We start from the raw sequence: 20,696 nt of genomic DNA on the forward strand, positions 1-20,696 counted from the left end.
TAGCTGGGACCACAGGCGCCCGCCACAACGCCCAGCTATTTTTTGGTTGCAGCCGTCATTGTTGTTTGGCAGGTCCGGGCTGGGGATTCAAACCCGCCACCTTAGGTGTATGTGGCTGGCGCCTTAGCTGGTTGAGCTATAGGCGCTGAGCCCAAACCTGTATTTTTAACAGGTATGTTAAAATACAAGGACTGGAGGCTGGGAGGCCACTCAGGGCTGTTGCTGTGGTTGAGCTTCTAGACAATGGTGGCTTCCACAAGCATGGCAGGGATGAGGGTACTAAGAGGCTGATAGGTTTCTGAGATATTTAGGACACAAAATTAAGTCTTCTCTGGTAATACCTAAACATAGTTGCATCCATCCTCAGGAAAGTAGCATTAAATCAGCCCCTAGTCAAAGGCCCTGTTTCTAGGCCATATAGAACGGCAGACGATCTTTATCAGTTCAAGGAACACGACAGGCAGGGACCTCCCAGCTCCTCTGAAGGTAGTGAAGAAAGGCTATTTAGGACCTCTGGATTAAGACCTCAGTCCTCTTGAGATATGTGGTTCTCAGTAGACCCTGACACATGCTGAAAGGCTGAAAGCTCATACTCGATGTGCTGTGTGATGAGCAGCAGCTGGGAAGAGGGGACAAATGCTGTCAGAGCACATCTGGCCTAGACCATCCTTGGTAACTTTTCTGCAGCATTGGTGGGTGAAGGCTGGTTGTGGCAAATGGCCTGGCAGTGGGTGGGGGAGGGAGATGAGAAATCCCCACCTGTCCTCAAAGGCCCACACTGGGACACCTCTGCAGGGCTGCTCTAAGCACTGACTTTATTTGGAAAGGAGGGATCAAGTAATCTCACACCTAAATTTTTCACATCCATTAGAAAATTTATCTTGATGAAATAAATGTTATATTTCTGGAAGCAAGTGTTGCTTTTTAATGTTAAAAAAAAAACCCTAAAGAAATCCAAATAGTAGACATTCCACAGTTCTGTTGCTCCTGCTCACAGAGGCAAAGCAGGCAGTCCCTGGTCTTGGCCTTGGCCATGACCTCTGACTCATTTGCGCGCTGCGCGCACACACACAGCAAGGGAGAAAAAGTATCGATTTTTGTGTTTAAAGCCTTTTTATTTAAAAAACAAAACAAAACAAAAACACCACCCCCCACAAAAACAAAAAAATCCCAAATCAAAATACTTCCCATTGGAGGCTACTTGTTTTTTGTCTTTTCAAAATTTTATTACACAAATATCTCCCATTCCCATGTGTCAGAGGATAGATGTCCTTGCTCTCTCTAAAACCAATAATGGAGAACTTGTAGAAAAACAAAACAAAGTCCAACAAGCTTCCCTCCTTCCCTGGCCCAAAATAACCCCAATGTGTCAACTGAGATAGCATAAGACTCCTTAATGCTTACATTTAATTTAAATTTTTTTAGCACAACATTGGAGATTAACGCTAAATCAGCAACAAAAAATATATATTTACAATATTTCTCCGAAAAACAAAAAACACAACCAAACCCTTTAAACATAGTGACTTTAGGAGTTTTATTTATGGAGCAGTTATTTTTTTAATCACCAAGTGATTTTATATTATATATATATATATATAAATTTTCTTCCTTTCCTTTGTGGTTTTTCGCCCCCGGTGCTTGGGAAGATGGAGGCAGGGTCTGGTCCTGCAGTCTGAGGAGGGCGGCTCTCCGGGCAAGGCCGTATCTAAGAGCAGACGTAGGAAATGTGATGGACTCCCCAGGTTACTCTGTTCCCCAACAGAGATACTTCTTTCTTCCATATGGACCAACCCTTACCTCTAAAAATCATTTCCCCCTCATAGTCCCAAAGAAAAGTAAGACCCAGCAAGGGCATCATCCATCCGCTGCCACTCCTGGGCTCCCTTTTCTGCTGACCAATTTACGTGCACGGTAAAAATGCTTGTTTTTCCAAACCAAAAAACAAACATACATAAAAACCAAAACCCAAAACAAACCATCAGCTTGGAAATTTCTGTGGATGAAATGTCCCAAAGTCAGAGGCACTCTCCCGGCACAATCCCTGCTCTGAAGGGGTCTCTCCACCTCCCCTTTTATAAAAAGAATAAAACAGAATGAAGTAATCTTTTCAGTATTTTCCACAGGAGCAACCAAAAAAAGGCAGGAAGCTTCCAATTATAGGTCATTAACAATAATATTAATAAGGTTTTTGCTCATACCCAGGGTTCTTTACAGAGAAGTCCCCTAACTGAGGCACTCTGGAATAAGTCACTGGCATTTCCTCAAAGTTGCAGCCCCAGGTCACTGGGGCCTGGAGACCAATGGAAGGGGCAGAGAGGGTCACAGGAGCAGACTGCTATTTTTAAGGTGCAGCCAAGAGAATCAGCAGATTGGAAGAAACAGACAAAATGCCACCCCTTACCAAGACCCAGTTTCCTCTAAGGCGGCCAGTTAATGCCAAAGTCAAAGCTGGGCTGGGTGGCAAAGAGGGGACCCCTCTGCTTCTATTGCTCTGGAAGTGGCAGGGTGCAGCTGGCATCTCTCCTCTGGGTGACTCACACTTCAGACCCCTGGTGCCTGGGCTGTCCTCTCACCCGGTAGGGCTTCAGGAGGAGGAAAGCCTAAGAATGGGCTACAGGAAAGGGGCCAGGAAGGGATGGAGTTAGAGGACAAGGCGGGGATGAGGTTGTGCTATCAACATCCTTACAGTCGGGGAGCAGAGTGCAAATTTGCATCTATCACATATAAGCTCTTGCCACAGGCTGCTGCCACTGAGCGTCTCCTCACACACTTAAATATAGACCCAGAAGAAATTCCGACCTTTCTTTCCTTTTTTTTTTTTTTAAAGTGCAAAAAGCTCTCTGCTGCCCTAGAGAGAGGATCTTTGGACAGGCCGTTCAATGCAAAGTAAAAGGGGGCAGCTGATGGGGCTTAACAAAGGGCGGTGGAGTAGGAGACACCATGCTCCCTCCCAACCTCCCACCTCACACACACAGAACACACTCAGCCACACACACAGAGGCACGTGCACACCCCCTTCCATGGCTGCAGGCAGAGGGCAGGTGACTGGCTTCTAAGCAGGATCCCTTGCCCACCCACCCCCAAAGGTGCCAGATCAGTGAGCTGCTGGGTCTATTCACAGGCCCGGGCTCTGGGGCCTACTCTAAACCAGAGGCCTGGAGGAGCCTGCTAGGAGGCAGGTAGAGATTTGCCCAGTCCTCAGCTCCCCCAGCTGGTGGGAGACAGGCTGCTCCCTCTGAGGACATGCATCCTGGGAAAGCCCTATTCAGGCAGGAATGAGGACATATGGAAAAGGGCAGCCAATGGGAGGCAAAAGAGAAGGGGGAAACAAGGAGGTGGTGCCTGTCTCAGAATCCGCCTGGGCAGCCGTGGAATGAGTGTGTCCCTGGGGCAGACAGTTCCAGCTCCTTTGGAGAGCTTCAACCCCATTAAGTGCAATAAGGACCTCAAAAAGACTAGAGGGTAGTCTGGGACACAGTTGGGTGGGAAACCTTATTATGTGAAGGAGCACGAGCTGGACAGAAGCAAGCTAAAGGGGGAGCGGACAGGAGGGAGAGTGGACATGGATGCGAGGCTGGGGACACCTCAACAGCACCAGAGTGATCTGCACGGGTCTGGAATTTCTGGGGCTGCTAGCCCCCTCCTGCATAAGCCGGGAGAGTGATGGAGGAGAGACACGCACTGGACACCACAAGGAGAACCTGACTGTGGAGACAGGGCCACTTTCTTCCCTAGGAGCTGCTCAGAACCAGGCACTGCTGAGGACCATGGGCAGGGAGGGTGGGCCTGGGGCCCAGTGCAGTTGAAGGTTGCACAACCCCCCCCTCCCAACTGAGAGCCCAGCCTCCTAACAGGTGAGCAGGCACCACAATAGCACAGCCTGTGCTTTCCCCTCAGATCAATTTGCTACTCCCTTTCTTTAGAGGGAGAGGAGCAGGCAGGTAAGCCTGGGGTCCACCACTCTCTCTACCCTGCCTGTAGCGGAAGGGCTCAAGGGACAGGAGAGCAGAGAGGGAGTGTGATGCTGGCCTCAGAGCCCGTGCAGGGTCAGGGAGAGAGGCTCTCCTTGGTGGGGAGTCAGGGGAAGATCGGTTTCCTGTTCAGTCTGGCTGGGGTATGTCTTAGCTGATCTTCTGTATCAGTTTCTCATCAGACAGGCAGTAGAGGCTGTTGATGGACAAGTCTGAGATGAAGTGCTCGCAGGCTTTCCGAGTGATCTGCTTGCATCCTCGAAGGTCGATCAAGGTGACGTTGGCAATGCGCCTTAAGTATATCAGGGTCTGGTCTGTCAACTTATTGCAACCTGTGGGGAAAGCGGCCACAAGAATAATGCTCACATACACACAGCCACAGAAGCCTTTATTTCCTATGCCATTCAATTCCCCTAGCCCTCCTCCCCTCAAACTGCTAAACAAAAGTCTTCTTTGTTCCCTAACTATCTGGCTCAGAGACCAGAAGTGCCACCAGCAATGTGGCCTCTATAGGGCTCCAACTGTCTCATTTCCATCATCAAGTGTAAGGGCTGTAAAGCTGACCAAACTGCAGCTGGATGATGGGTGTCCATGTCAGCACCTGAATTAACTAAGGCCTCAGTCCCCTAAAACGGACTGGGGCCAGGCGCGGTGGCTCATGGTTGAAATACCCACACTTTGGGAAGCCAAGGCAAGAGGATTGCTTGAATTTAAGAGTTTAAACCCAGCCTGGGCAACACAGCAAGATTCTGTCTTCACAAAAAATTAAAAATAAAATCAGCAAGGCACAGTGGTGTAGTGGTGTATACCTGGAAGTGGTGTACTCAGGAAGCTGAGGTGTGAGGATCACTTGAGCTCAGGAGTTTGTGGCTGCAGTGAGCTATGATCACAACAGTGTGCTTCAGCCTGGGCAAAGAGTGGGACCCTGTCTCTTTGAAAACAAAGAGAGAGAGGCCAAGGCATGGTGGCTCACGCCTGTAATCCTAGCACTCTGGGAAGTGGAAGCAGGTAGACTGCTTGAGCTTAGGAGTTCCAGACCAGCCTAATCAAGAGTGAGACCCAGTTGCTACTAAAAATAGAAAAACTAGCTAGGCATTGTAGCCAGCACCTGTAGTCCCAGCTACTTGGGAGTCTAAGAGTTTGAGGTTGCTGTGAGCTATGACACCATAGTATTATACCCAGGGCACAGAGTAAGATTCTGTTTCAAAAAAAAGAGGTATGGGGGAATAGAAATCCATATTTTTGTCTAGATGTGAAAAAACAAGTTATTATGGTTTGATCAACAGACCCAAGGTCACTCTGGTTTTCTGGTCAAGTTCTAGGAAGGGCTGGAATCTGCAGGAGGCAGGGGCACTGTTCATCATAAAAGGCCACATAGCATACCTGCCATGTTAAGCTCTGTGAGGGAGTAACGAGTGGAAGACCCGACAGCGGTGAGTAGGTTGGAGGACTGATCTGTAAGGTGGCTGCAGTGACTGAGGTCGAGTCGAGACAGAAGGGGCATGTGGCGAATGATGAGGCGAAGCGTGGCATCTGTGATGTCAAGCCCTGCCAGCCGGAAGTCAGTCATGTTCCGGAGCTTGCTGCGATTATCCTGACCTGCACAGGTAAGAAAAAAAGGCCTAGATCAAAATTCTAAGTCTCTAACCCAGCTCCAAAGCCCAAGGGAGCATCAGCTACTTGCTGGCCAGGGCCCCTTGCAGGGGTTAAGGAGAACTGCCCACACCCAGCCCTGCCTTCAGGAAGCATGCAGTGTGGGGGGGTTAGTTTCTAGGAAACTGGGTAAGTTTTCTGTCTTTCCAGCCGCTAGATCATGCCTCGTGTACACAGCAAAGTCTGTGGTGTGGAAATGGCTCCTTCCCTTCCCCACCCTCAACACTCTTCTAGAAGGACATGTGGTCGGCTTCATGATATCTCTCAACCACGGAGCCTTCCCTGCCTTCCTCAGGCTTCTATTCTCTGTGCCCCACTCCACTGACCCACAGATCGACTTGTCTGTAGGTATTATCTGCCTGACTTAGTTAACCTGTGACTGCACAGTCCCCCACTGTCCTCATTTGGTGCTCCTATAGCACCATTTCTGAGACTACCTTAGCTTCTGAAGATGAATGAGGTCTGTCAAAAGACAAAGCTACCCCAAGATGAGCACAGAAATTAAGCCTACAGCATACCCGGTTTATCGGCTGGTGGAGTCAGCAAGTCTCGAATTTGAGGGTCCTTGATTCCTACTGCCCACCGAAGATCAAGGGTCCTGAGAAGGGGGCAGCTGGAGGTGCTGAGGGCAGAGACTGCCGACCAGGAACAGCCTGCTAGGAGGAGGTCTTTTAGTCCTGCAATGGATGGAATGAGACAAGCACTAAAATACTCTGCACAGCTTCTGGCTGATTTGAGCAAGGTGAACAGACTTCCAGTCTAATGGGAGACAAGGACTACGTCCTAACCTAGGAATTCAGCTCAAAGATTTCCACAATATCCTGCGCGACATCTTTTAGCTTCAGTGTTAAAACATCTCCTTAGCTTCTACCAGAGCAATCTAAGAGTAACTTCCTGTCTTCTTAAGAGTTCAAAATGCTGAAGGGAACAGTGGCTCACAAGGGTCAAGGCAGTATCTGACTAAGTTTTCTCAGTGGCTATGCTGAGGAGACCTGCATGGCTGGCAGCAACACTTGGCCCCATTCTCTTTGTTGTCCAGCTGAGTGATTGTTGTGCCAGTCCAGAGTGATACCTTGGAGACTGGCATTAGGATGGCCCTGGGTTTATACCTCTTGCTAAGCAGAAGGCAATGACAGCATGTCTTAAAGCAACACTGAGAAGCATGTAGCAGCCTCATCAGCAGCAGGCTGGCTCACCTACCTGGCAGCCTATTAACGAGCCATGTCAGTTGCTTTTTGGAGATGTTGGTCCAACTGAGGTCAAGGCTAACTGGTTGCCTCTTGATGATGCCACTAAGAGCCTGGGGTACAATGGCCTTACACCTACTCAAGTCAATTTTTGTCCAAAGTCTCTTGTCGCAGCACCTGTGACACAGGGGAAAGGAAGTAGATGTCACTAACTTGATAGCCTGTCAATGGAGCTTCTATCACAGGCTGCTGGAGGCTTTTGGGAAACACATAGCACCTGCACGGGTTCTTCTACAAGCATACAAGGATCACACCCTAACATTTTTTGCCTCAGAGAATAGGCAAAAAGTTGCCTTGATCTCTATAGCAACTAGACACTTTGCAAACCTATATGCCAAGTGTATATAACTTGACTAGTGCTCCCAATTTATTCTGGAGGGTTTGAGAAAAAAAAAAAAAAAACAGTTGTTAGGGACACAGCAAATATACCATAACTCTTTCATTTGCATTACTATGGCACAGCTCCACACTGAAGTGTATATAAGGGAGCTTTTTAAAAATTTCTTGAATTTTTACTGCCTGAAGCTACTAGGCTTGCTCCATTCTTTCCCCTGCCAGTCATTTGCAGCTGCCTGAGATGCACAGTGGTACTCAGCACATCTACAATTCACCATTAAGTGCATTATTGTATCAGGCTGAAAGAGGCTCCTTATGAGGTCTCCTCTCCCACCCTCAGCTTTCTGCCTCTGTACTATCTTGACATTTTCTAGCTAGTCTAGACCAGAACTGAAAGGCAGAGACCTGCTTTTCCACTCTAGTCTACAAATCCATAGGCCACAAACAGTGCTTCACCAAGCAGGCTTCTGATTACTATTTCACAGCCTTTGCCCCCTTGCCAGGCTGGCAGGGAAAGGGGAAACAGCACATAATGGGATTCTGATGTACCTTGGCCTAGAAACCCAGGGGTAGAGCCAGACAGGCCCACTAGCCCTAAAAAAAGAAATATTAAGAGAATTTCGATAGATCTCACATGAATTTGGATTTCGGAAATAATTTATGTTTGTAAAGAATAGGGCCTTGAGGCTCGGCACCTGTGGCTCAAGTGGCTAAGGTGCCAGCCACATACACCTAAGGTGGTGGGTTCGAATTCCCAGCCCAGGCCCGCCAAACAACGACGGCTGCAACCAAAAAATGGCCAGGCGTTGTAGCAGGCGCCTGTGGTCCCAGCTACTTGGGAGGCTGAGGCAGGAGACTCACTTGAGCCCAGGAGTTGGAGGTTGCTGTGAGCGTGATGCCATGGCACTTTACCCAGGGGGATAGCTTTAGGCTCCGTCTCAAAAAAAAAAAAAAAAAGAATAGGGCCTTGATGTCAAGATTGAAAATAGTCTACTAATGGCATGTGAAACTTCTATGATACTTTGAGAGTGACCCAGATATAAAGTATATCCTAGAGCTTAAGGAAAAACCATAATAGTGGCTGGGAAGCTCTTTTTTTCATCATCACTAGGGAATTTTTGCCTAAGTATCTCTTCTACTTGAGAAGAAATGCCAGGTTTCATTAAGTAAACTTCAAAACTGGACCCCGCTTGCCAGAGAAAGGAATTGTGATCCAGATTTGGGAAATTAAGAAAAAGGTTAAGCACCTTGAAATTCATTTTGAAAAGCTTCCCCACTTCTCTCATTGAACGGAGGGGTAGCTGAGACAGGGGCTTAAGTGTATTCATCTGTGTCATTAGCGTCAGAACAGCAATTGAACATCATAGGCTCTTAACCAACATGGGAGGAGCCCAGCTGACTTGGGGGGAAATTTTCAGTCCCTAAGACTGAAGTTTTAGTACAAACACATCTCCCCAGATTAGTCCCTCCCCCCAACCAAAGAGAGATGGGAAGGTATAGAGCAGGGGGAGCAAACAAAAAGACAAATTTCCATAATGATATCTGCAGGCACAACTGACCACATTATTAAACAGGGTCCACAGTCTGGGAAACAGACTGGGGCCAATTTACTCCTCACAGGACCCCCACAAGCCTTTAGATGGCAAAGTGCCTGCCGTTTCATTTGGAAAACCTGCCACCTGCTCCCATGCCCCTGGCTCCTGACCCCTGTACCCTGCTCACCATTTATACCACGTCTTGCACACTCGCATACATTCACAAAGTTCTCTGCGGCTGAGGTAGCGGAAGACAGACATCCAGACCTCCCGCTGCATCCAGCTTTCGTCTCCATCCTGAGCCCAACTGCCCCGGCCATTCAGCCTGGCTGCACCCCCCTCCTCTGCACTGTCATCTTCCTCCTCCTCCTCCTCCTCTTCCTCCTCCTCTCCCCCCAGCCCCTCCTCATCCCCACGCTGGGGGGTTCGGGCTGGGCAGTGCTGCACTAGCACACGGGGGGAATGGCGAAGGTTGGCAGAGGAGGCCGTGATGGCCTGCAGCTTGGGCACAATGGATGTCCCGTGGAGCTCTTTGGTGGGCCTCTGTAGCGTGACAGTGAGGTACGATCCCCGGATCTTGGCTTTCTCAACTTCAGACAGCTCCTTTTTGCCGCTGGGATTGTTCTCCTTTTCCCGTACCATGGTGCGCTCTGTGGCCTGCAGCCGCAGCAACTGCCGCCGTTTGAAGCGCTCATCACGGCTGGCACTGTGGTGGTCGCTGGGGCCAGCCCCAGGAGATGACCGAGTCACCATGCCCCGGGGGGAAACCGGGTCGTGGATGAGCTGCAGCATGGAGGTGGGCGAGTGAGGTGGGGGTGTGAGGGGCTCATCGCAGCTCCGCAGGGGCCGCAGGACTTTGGCTTGCACAGCTTCGTCGTCACTCTCTTCCATTTTCCGCTTCTGCAAAGCAATCCCAAAAAAGCAACATTAGTGCCTCTTTTCTTCCAAATCCTCCAAGAAGCCTCACTGTTGCTCTCAGAGAACTAGAGAAACAGTTCTCAACCTGTGGGTCGTGACTCCTTTTTAACAATGAAAATATATTGCAGCATTAGGAAGGCTGAGAACCACTAAACTAGAGAGAAGACAGGGCACTGCTAGTAGAGGGGGTTATCCCCTCAGAGTCTGCAATCCAGACTGCAAAGATTAGCACCTAAGCTCATGCCTATGCCAGAGAACACAGATTATAGAACAAAAACCTTCACATGGGTCACTTGGGATAACTACCTGTGACAAAAGGTTAGTGTTCAAGTACATAGGAATGAGAGTCAAATTTGGGCTGCATGAATCCATTCCCCACCTTATACATCTCTTGTCCCAATTTCTGGAATATAATTCCCTGGGTAAAAATATTCTTTAAAGAGGCCACAAGTCTATCTCCCTATGTAATTTTTAATCCTATTTCTAATATATCTCTTTCACCCAAGAGATGTGTCTCATTTCAGTAGTAGGTGGAAGAAAAAGCCCACGTATACCATTAGAACCAGGACGCCAAGTCTGACAGCAGTAAACACCCCTCACTTCTAGCTCTACCAGTATCTGAACTTGGCTCTAACAGGCTGCTTCTTCAACTCCATCCCCCACATAAGTAACAGAGCAGAGAATGCGAACCTCCACAAGACAATGGGTTGCCACAGGAAGATCTGCTCAGGACTGCAGTGAGGAATCCCACAGGAGTCCACAACCTCATCCTGCAGCACTGTCACTTTCCAGACACTTGTCCTTTCCTGAAATCCACCCGTGGCTATCCTGTGACAAAGCCCAGTCAACATGTTCCACTAGAAAGCATCTCAGTAGTTTAGGGTTTTCCTGAAGGAGACATTTTATTTTGTTCCTTTTTCAACTTAACATTCTTTGAAAACCGTGGTTGGAAGAGAATGACCATTTTGGATGCTTGTTTTTACAATGTATTAGAAGGAAACACTAAAGGAAAGCATCTGCCAACCCACCTGCCACAACAGAGACACAAACACTCAACACCACTAGTGAAGACAAATGTAGAAGCTACTAGTCCAAGAACTTGGGAGAACCTTGGCACTGGTCAACTCTAGAGGTCCTTGCTCTCAAAGATAGACTGAAAAAATTCAACCACCTTAATGTCTAAGTGGTTGGAAATAAAAAGACAAGAAGAAAATTTCCTTCTGCCCTCTTCCCCACTTCTGTGTAGGTTCCCTGGAGGAGGATCGATACCAGCCCAGCCCCTCTCCTGAACGTGCCCTCAGCAGGTCTTGCCTTGTGAGTCTCATACTACTGGCAACCACTGGACCAAGAACCTCAGTTCCTCTGGCCAAGGTCATTGTGCTGGTCCATTCTAAGGGAGGAGGTGCCTCTGTAAGACACATATGGGCATGTGAGATGGGCAGGGCTTTCAGCTTTCTGTGAGGCCACAAAGGTGAACATGACAAAAATGTGAACCTGTTTAACCGGAAACTCAAGTACACCACTGTATTTACTGTCTGCCTCAGGCCACTGCCTCCCTCTAGTTACATTCCTCGGGAGACATCCCGCTGGCCTCATTTCCCTCCTGAATGGCCCAGCTGTGGTTCCTGTCCTCCTTGGACCCCAGAGTATAAAAGGACCTCAAGAATTTGCAGATCCCAAGTGGAACAATATTTAGTAAGACAAAAAAACCAAACCCATCCCCTACTGCCCAAACACTAAAAACTCTAACAAAGTAAATACAATTTACCAAAGGAAAAAGATAATGAACATACCAAACAAAAATAATTGCCCAGGTCAGAGAGACCTTGTGAATGTATAGCAATCTCCCAAACTCGATGCTTCCTCTTGTCACAGTGCAAGTCTGAATAGATTTTTTTTACCTGGGTTTTCTCCGAGCTGTCCTCTTGGTAGCACTTTGGACATTCCCAGCAATTTGGCAACTCTTCGTTAAGGAGTCCCTCTCCATCCATCTATAGGCAGAGACAGATGTTGGAAAAAAGGTCTGTCTCTTAAGCTCCTCAATCAAACAATAACATAGCCAGGAAGAGTTACCCATTTCTAAACATACTGGTCCACAGGGAAGAAAAAAAGGGTTACTTAGCCCCAAATGGCACTAATACCCATTCCCAGCCACTGGGAAGCTGGCTACCCTCACTCTTGGTTACTTGAGTTAGGCTCCATGAGACTTCTGATAGTGAGGGTCAATTTGTATCTCTTTTCCTGACACTGTGCTCTCCAGGTAGTCTTAGGCCAATGGCACCAGATCCAATCTTGACAGCAAAGTCTAGTGGGTTTAGACCCTAACGATCTAGTCTTTGTGACTCAGTGTTCTCACTGTCAAGTGGGCATATATACAACTGTCAGGGATACAACATTTACCTTATAGGGTTGGAGTAAGGATTAAATTAATTATGCATTATAGGGGTGACACCTGTGGTTCAGTGGGTAGGGCGCTGGCCCCATATACCGAGGGTGGGGGGTTCAAACCCAGCCCTGGCCAAACTGCAACAAAAAAATAACCAGGTGTTGTGGCAGGTGCCTGTAGTCCCAGCTACTTAGGAGGCTGAGGCAAGAGAATAACCTAAGCCCAGAAGTTGGAGGTTGCTATGAGCTGTGTGACACCACAGCACTCTACTGAGGCCAATAAAGTAAGGTTCTGTCTCTACAAAATAAATAAATGACAGTGTCATATAGGTAATTATCATCGGCCAGGTGATAGTCATGATATAGATGACACTTTCTGGAAAGTCCAAGAAAGTACTAGCACCCATACACTTTAAGAAATATGAAAAAATAAGGCAGATGAAACTTCACTTGCCTTGAAGGTTAAAGAGAATGCATGTGTAACAGCAGTTCTCCACTAGGCCACACACTAGGGCCACCCGGGGAGCTTTGGGACTACAGGGCTCATACTGGGTCAGCTGACTCAATCTCTGAGGCTGAGGTGTGAACTTCCTTACTACTTTGAGCTTCTGAGCTCTGCACTGAGCATGATACAGACTGAGCACTCATTAAATGGTAGCTGATATTATTACTCTCACTGCCCCTCAGGAACTGACATGAAGCATCAAGAGATACCCTGAGGTAATGTAGCAGAGATGCCTTTAGGCTTAAAGTATCCAAAACACACTATGTCCTTTACGATGGCTGGAGGACTCCAAACGCACTGTGCAGAGAGTCCAGAACAGAAGCTCCAAGGGTAGGAACCAGGCCTCTTTTGTGTACTTTTCTATTTCCAGAGTCTAACACAGTACCTGGGACATGGCAGATATCTGAAATAAGCGATGTGAGCCCACTTCACTGCGTGACCACAAAGCTGACGACCCCCACCAGAGTTGCTGGTGGCCTTCCACAATGGGTGTTCTACTCTGTTACTGCACTCAGTACCTTTAAACACTCTATCAGCTGGGACTTCAGGGACCCCTCAGGCCTCTCCTCACCTGGAGGCAGCCAGGATGAACAATCTCATTGCAGATACAGCATTCCATAAGTTTCTTCTCAAAGTCTTGTGTCTCCTCATTCTGATCCACCTCTCCACAGAGGGAACATGTGACTGAGTGAGGCAGTCTGGGCTACAAGAGGACAAAGATATAAACCAAAAGGGTAGGCTTAGATCCTTATTTCAATTTCTGTTAAACTGTAGATGGAGTTTGGTTCATATAGTTCTCTAGTAAACACTTAGGAAACCTTGAGGCAGGGTGGAAAGGAGAGAGGGCTTTGGTGGGGAAAATGACTGGGGAGACGACTGTGGACTCAACTGCCTTACCACTAGAGACCAAAAGAGACTTGTTTTTTCAGTCTGCCTGTCCTTGGCCTCACAGGTCCTTTCTAATCTACTTAAAGAGGGGGAAGAAGGTAGTGATTTGCCCTTCAAATGCTGCTTTATTGTCTGAAAATTAGACACGGCCAAAAGACTGTATTAGACCATTTTCAGTGCTAAATACTTTCCTTCTTTACCCAGAGCGAAAAGGAACAAAATGAAGAAAGCTAAAAAGAGCATAATTTTTTCTTTCTGAAACCTCTTTAACTCTACCCTACGGGTATTTCAGTTCCTTTGGCACCACAGCTCCTCCCTAAAACTCTTTACCCAGTAGATCACTCACCGCCAAGCACTGTCGGAGCACACAGGACTGCTTCATGCGTCCCGGTCCCCCGAACTTCTTCATGTCCCTGCAGTAGTGGCAGACACCACACTCTCCTTGCACACAGGCTTTGCATTTTCGACATCGCACTCGTCTCCGCCTGGCTCCTGACACAATGGGGGAGGCAGCAGCTGGCCTCACAGGTGTTAACCGTGGAGCTGGTTTCATAGTGTGAGGCTTTGTGATAGGGATGGTAGGAACCCGTACCTTTGGCCTGGTCGGGAATTTAAGCTGGAAAGAGAAAGCAGTGAGGTCAAACATATCATGTTGTTCAAGGCTGGAGAGGGTAGAAGATTACATGCTAGTGTACCTAGCCCAGGGCACAGCAAACTAAGGCCTGGGCAAATAAATGTGCTCATTCTTTGTTTTTATAAATAAATTTTACTGGCATAAACTTTTAAAAAATGGCTGTTTTCATGCTGTAATGGTAGAATTAAGAAGCTATGACTGACTGTATGGCATACAAACCTAAAATATTTACTACCTCGACCTTTACAAAAAAGCCTGCCAGTCCTTGTGCTAGACCTTTGGCCTATTACTTTAGCCACATCTCTTTCATTTTCAAGAGCTGTCAGATTCACCCTTCCTTGAAGTTCTCTATGTAACTGCCATGCACTGAAATCACCCCAGTGGCTCTCCAGTATTTTCTTATATGGACTACTCAGAACATACTCTAAACAAGACAATAAACAATCTAGGGGTGAAAGTGGTCTTGCTCATTTCTTTAGTCCTCCAAATCCAAGCATATGACCTGGTGTATAGCAGACACTCCAGTTTCTAAGTATGGAATACATCTCTCAGTTACATGTTTGTCATTTTAGCACTGATATTTACCCTGCTAGTGACATTTTCAAGGACAAGGATAATGTCTTCTATTTCAATTTCCCACCATGTCATAAGCACTTTTCTGACACAAAATATTCAACAGCCAGAATTGAATGAATTGTTTTGAGGCATTCCCCTATGGCCAAGCAGAGGCCAAATGGGACTCCTCTCCCTAGGAAGGAGAAGGTAGTCCTTTAAAAATTTAATCATTCAACTCCATACCTTTACATTCTGCCTAAACACCATGGAATGTGATGGCTTTGCAAGTTTCAGCTACCGAACAATAAAGACGGGCCTAATTTATTTGCTAAACTCATGGCCAGAATCAGAATGCTATCATTTATTTTAATGCACAGCCTTGCAGAGGATGTATGGGAAAAATTACATAGGACCTAAATGAAGAAATGAAATAAAAATTAATAACTGAAAATTTACTAGCTGACCATAGTAATTCCTATCTTCTCCTTGCAATTCCATATGGAAAAGTCCAAATAAGAGGAATCTTGAGAGCATAATCTCATTATGACCAAGAAAAACTGATCTTTGGGGTATATATGTAATTATTTTGACTAGTTTTAAATCATATCTATGAAGATTATTGAGTCACTGGTTTAGAAGGATAGGAGCTGATCCATTCTGGTGAACAAATGGACAATTTGGTGTCTGACTGTGAAGGGAAGCCTCCCAGTTTGATAGTTCTATTAAGAGAGTCACCTCCAAAGACAGCCAATTATCCTGACCTAAGAGTCAAAATAGAACTGAGTAATGATTTTCTGTCAGTTTGTATTAATGCACCCAAAGCTGTCTGCCTCTAGTTCTTTTTCTTCCTAGGATAGTAATAACCAACCAGCAAAAGGCTTAAGGAGCCTGAGGATCGAGCAGAAGTTTCTTACCTTATCCCTTTTTGGCCACTGTACAATAGGGACTCCAGTGAGGGCTAACTTGGGATCACTGTTGGCAAGCTCCTCCAACAAAATCTAAAGGTAGGAGAGGAAAGAAAGAAAACGCAGAGCACAGTGAACAAAAACTCAGCTACTCTCAACACTGTCTAGACTCAGTCTCAGTTCCCTGAAACACCAAGGAAAGCAGGCTTACAACTGGTAACTGTCTGTATTTTCCCTTCATATATACTCACTACAAAACAAGTACATCACAGATGAAAAAGAAAACTCAAACTTAAGACTACTGCAGTACTATCAAGACTTCAAACTTACCTTTGCTCCCAACCCATTACTTGTATACTCATTGTACTAATACTTTACACGGAAGCAACTAGCTAATGGGGCAACAAGTTTTACTTACCATACAGTTCTCTATATGACCATAAGACTTTATATTGCCCCTTCATTTTTCTCCACCAATTAGTGAATATTACCAGATAAGTACTGCATTTGTTTTGCAGATGTGAGCAAAGTGGCACAAAAATGATTGGCTAATGTGGAATTAATGAGAACAGCAGAGCCTTAATGTCCTGATTCAACCCAGGACTCCGTTCTTCTATGGCTGATTACAGAAATCTCAATCTCAAATCCGTCTCTCTCACTTGCTCACACACACACATACATATGTGTGTGCACACTCTGCTATTTGCCTTTATCCCTATACATGGGGCAGAAAAAATCTTAGGAGGAATAGTTCTCATGGCTTTAATCAATCAAGACTGAATGACTACGGAACAATGCTACAGTAAGAAACTGCCACTTAAGTGAATCACACTGGCTGACTGTTATTCTGAAACAAGGCTTTTATGTTTTAGACAGAAATTTCTGAACCCAAACCTTCAAGCATAATAAAATCCCTCTTCCTCTAACCTCACGAGCCCTAAAGCAATGTCAACAGCAAAAGAACTTTAAATGTGGGAGCCAAGTCACACTCCTGGTTGCCTTAGGTATGTACAGGACAGTAATTGTTTCCACAAAAACTAAACTTTGATCCGGGAAAGGTTAACAAGACTGGGCTACCTTTAATAATCATTCTCATAATTCTTTGTGCTGTGCCTGAAGAACAGGACTTTTAAATATTTTCATGCTCCAAATCCAAATCTCTGAGTTGGGACTTAGACCCTTTAACTCATACCCAGAAAGCTCCGCTATGGAGATCCCTTCTTGCCAAGTCTCCAGATGCCTTTCACCTTCCCCCAAACGGATTTCATTTGCAGACGTTTTATTTACTTCAAGTTGCTATGGCATCCTTTTCTGGAGCCTCCTGTTAGCACCATACTGCGTGGGGGTGAAGAGGCGAGGTGCGGTGCCACATGGGACAAGGCTCTGCTACGGGCTCCTAATCTCCCTAGGGTGAAAAATTCAAGTCCATTCAAAATGTGTGCTAGGGAGTGCAGAGCTCCCCTCCCCCACATCGCACTGCCGAGGAAGAGGACTCTGCCCATTTCCTCTGCCGAGGAGAACTGAACTGTCCACAAACAGGGACTTTCCACTTTCAACAAAACAGACTGCATAGCAAGACCCAAGACTGTTCAATAGAGTAGAAAAGGAACTTAACTATTCACCAAGGCAGTCTAATTCTACCTGCAAGATTTTTGTGGGGAGGATAGGCAAGGGTAGGTGGAAAAACTGTGGGATGTGTGTGGGCAGCTGTTCACACATAACTCGACTCAGTTACTGGGGTATGTGTGGGTGTGGAGGGAAATGCAGATTTCCTTCCAAGCCTTATTTTGCTGAGGCCATTCAACCAAGCACACTTTGCTTTCATCAAAAAAGGCAGACTCCAGCAGAGGCCCTAACAAGAAACCATATAAAGAAGCCACCACCCTTCACCAGAGGGGGTTTGGGATGGGGAAGCGGGGGTGGAGTGTGGGAAAGGCTGACGCCTATCTAGGCTCCAGGCATTCAGGAGAACATTCAAACAGGCCCACACCCTAGAGATCACAGGAAGGGAAGGAAAACAGGGCGCCTGGGCAGAGAGGGGAAAAGGATTCCAAAGAAAAGCCAAGCAACCCGATTCAAAACATATCCCACCAGGTGAGAGAACAAGTGCAATGATGGCTCAAGCAGTATAAAGTAACATAAGCATTGTCCTGACTCGCCTGGTAGCCAGTTTTTCTGCCTCTTTGCTGAGACAAAAGTCCCTGCAGTTACACACACCCTAAACCAGAAAGGGTTTGCCAACCAACCGCCTGACCTTTCGTTTCTTGTCGCTCTGGAGCTGCCGAGGCTCTTGGGTGAAGTTTCCCCAGCGTCTTTGTTTTGTTTTCTGTATTGGAAGTTGTCCTGAAGGAGTTAGGTTTGCTGCCTCTAAGAAAATCCTGATTTACTTGAAAATTCTGTAATCTCCCAAGGCCCATAAGGCAGGGCAGTCCGGCTCTAACCCAGGGGTAGCAGCTGCAGCACTCTGGGCTCCTTCTCGAGCCCTTCAGCTCAGCCGCGGCTTCCTGTGCCTGCGAACAATGCTGCTGCGTCACCCACATGCAGCTCCCAGAAATGCTTTGCAACGGAAGATGGCAGGAGGGGGAGCTGAGCTCCAGTGAGCCACCAGGCAGAGGGCCCAGCCGTTCTGCTGCAGAGCCGGGAGGAGGTGTGTCCGGCCACTGCTCTCTCCTCTGCGATTGGCAGAGGCCCCGCCAGGGAGGGAGCTCGGTCACAGCTCCCGCCCCATCAGCCTCCCACTGCCTCTGCAATAGGAGAAGCCAGGGCCGGCCCCCAGAGGGCTCCGGTGGCAGACTTCGAAGGCGCCAGCGAAAGGGAAGGCTTTAACTCATTGGGCAGGCTACACTTAGGCACCTTGGCCCACATTTGTCCTTGTCTCAGTGTACACCCTTCCCCTCAGGGTCACCTCTTATTGTTACAGCCAGAGCACTCTCACCGACCGCACACACACATTGCTCTCTCTCCTCTTGGCAAACACAGCATCAGGAAGCGTCCAGCCTCTCTGGGTGAAGCAGGCGCCCAGCTGAGCTCCTTCTGAGTTACCACGTCCCCCAGCACACTCCCAGCCTGCCATCCAAAACCCATGTGTTCCTAAAAGATCTTCAGAATTGGCACATTTCAGCCAATATTGAGATGTTCAGTAAAATACGGCGGTCTCATATTAGTTACGTCTAGAACAGCTGCCTGCCTCTGGCTCCAAGGAGGAACTTAACACAGCACAGTGCTATAAATGTCTGTGCTGCAGTCCTTGAGCAGTGCCAGCGTGGCCAAGGCTAACAGCTGAAGCACAACCTAAGGTTGGAAGCCAGGGGGCACATTTCTCCCAACTCCAGTGTCTTCCTAAGGATGACGCTGCTCTCACGGTACCAGTATTGTACTCTCCAATTTCCTTTTCTATTTTTCTTTTTTTTTTTTTTTTTGAGACAGAGTCTCACCATGTCGCCTTCAGTGGAGTGCAGTGGCATCACAGCTCACAGCAACCTCAAACTCCTGGGCTCGAGCAATTGTCTTGCCTAAGCCTCCCTAGTAGCTGGGACAACAGGCACTGCCACAATAGCCAGCTATTTTTATTTGTTTGTTTGTTTAGCAGACTTGGTCGGGGTTCAAATCCACCAGACCCCATGCATGTGGCTGGCACCCTAACTGCTGAGCTATGGGCGCTGAGCCTCTAATTTCCTTCTCCACTCATCTGTTTTGCCTGCCTCATTCTTGCTATTCTCTAGATGGAACAGCCAGTTGTGCATCCTGCCAGACATCTCACTGCCACTTTCTGACAGCCACTTGATGGACACATGTTGCTCACACCTCCATGTACCCACCCTGGCCAGGCTGAAGCCTCTGGCTGAATTTCCAGCCATCTATCAGGTAGCAAATGACAGAGTACCAAATATGAGGATGAGGGAAGCTCAGTAGGAATAGAAGTCTAAGCAGTAGCAGTCTAGATCTGAATATATGTAACTTTTATTTTATTTTATTATTTTTTTTGAGACAGAGTCTCGCTATGTCATCCTCAGTAGAGTGCTATAGCGTCACAGCTCACAGCAACCTCAAACTCTTGGGCTTAAGCAATTCTGTTGCCTCAGCCTCTCAAGTAGCTGGGACTACAGGCGCCGGCCACAATGCCTGGCTAGTTTTTGCTATTGTTGTTGTAGCTGTCATTGTTGTTTAGCTGGCTGGGGCAGGGTTTGACCCCACCAGCCTGGATGTATGTGGCCGGCACTGTAACCACTGTGCTATGGGCGGGCGCTGAGCCTTATGTAACTTTTAGATCCTTGCACATGTATCTTGCCTTTTTTGCAGTTGCTGCTTTCACATACACATCTAGCTCTCACCACTGGACGAATTCGCATGTATTTCCAGGACAGCTGTTTCAGTGAGTTTCTGGTACAGAAACTGGCCTAATGGGCTTTCTGGGATCTGGGGCTTTACTGCCAAGTACTGCACATTAATTTTTATGGTAGTTTACCAACGGAAGGAGGGACTTTACCGCTCTTGGTTGAACTCTTCTTGGAAATGCTTATATTGTTATCCTAATCCTAAACCTCTCCCGTGAACACTAAGATTCAAAGACCCAGTGCAATCAGCTTATTTTGTCAGAAAAGCTTTCCTTAACAGTGATCTAGCTATTGAGAGGTCTTCTTGGAAAATGCTTATTTTTGTTTTCAGTGCTATCCCACCAGGAAGGATAATGAAGAACAAATACTTAAGAGAAACATGTTATCCAAAACAAATACAAGTTTCAAGTTGTAGAGAGTATAAATTGTAGAGCCACCAGAAAAGGATAAACACCAGATACGGTACAAAGAAAATCATTCCTACTAAGTTTCCAAATCACAAATCAAATAAGCCCTAATTTACCCCCCTTTTATTAATTTGGAATAAAAGCAGATTGGTAACAAAGATAAGAATTAATAAGGCTGGCTCAGCACCCGTCCACACGCACCAAGCTAGTGGGTTTGGACCCAGTCTGGGCCTGTTAAACCACCATGACAACTGCAACAAAAAACTAGCTGGGTGTTGTGGCGGGCAACTATAGTCCCAGCTACTTGGGAGCCTGAGGCAAGAGAATCGCTTAAATCCAAGAGTTTGAGGTTGCTGTGAGCTCATGCCACGGCACTCTCTCGAGGACGACACGGTAAGACTCTGTCTCAAAAAAAAAAAA

General features: G+C 47.0%; 1 protein-coding gene across 1 annotated transcript; it reads right to left on the minus strand.

Moving 5' to 3' along the window:
• Window positions 1-1,102: 1,102 nt before the first annotated feature.
• Window positions 1,103-18,239, minus strand: KDM2A (lysine demethylase 2A). Its single transcript, XM_023518286.1, is given in 11 exon segments — window positions 1,103-4,306; window positions 5,358-5,573; window positions 6,146-6,304; window positions 6,828-6,991; window positions 8,933-9,645; window positions 11,565-11,654; window positions 13,125-13,256; window positions 13,788-14,057; window positions 15,545-15,628; window positions 17,790-17,828; window positions 17,830-18,239. Coding segments are annotated over 11 exon segments (2,295 nt in total). The 5' UTR covers window positions 18,076-18,239; the 3' UTR covers window positions 1,103-4,124.
• Between the last annotated feature and the right edge of the window lie 2,457 nt (window positions 18,240-20,696).

This window comes from Otolemur garnettii, unplaced genomic scaffold (assembly GCF_000181295.1).
Source record: "Otolemur garnettii isolate 467f Iridium unplaced genomic scaffold, OtoGar3 scaffold00134, whole genome shotgun sequence".
NCBI lineage: Eukaryota > Metazoa > Chordata > Mammalia > Primates > Galagidae > Otolemur > Otolemur garnettii.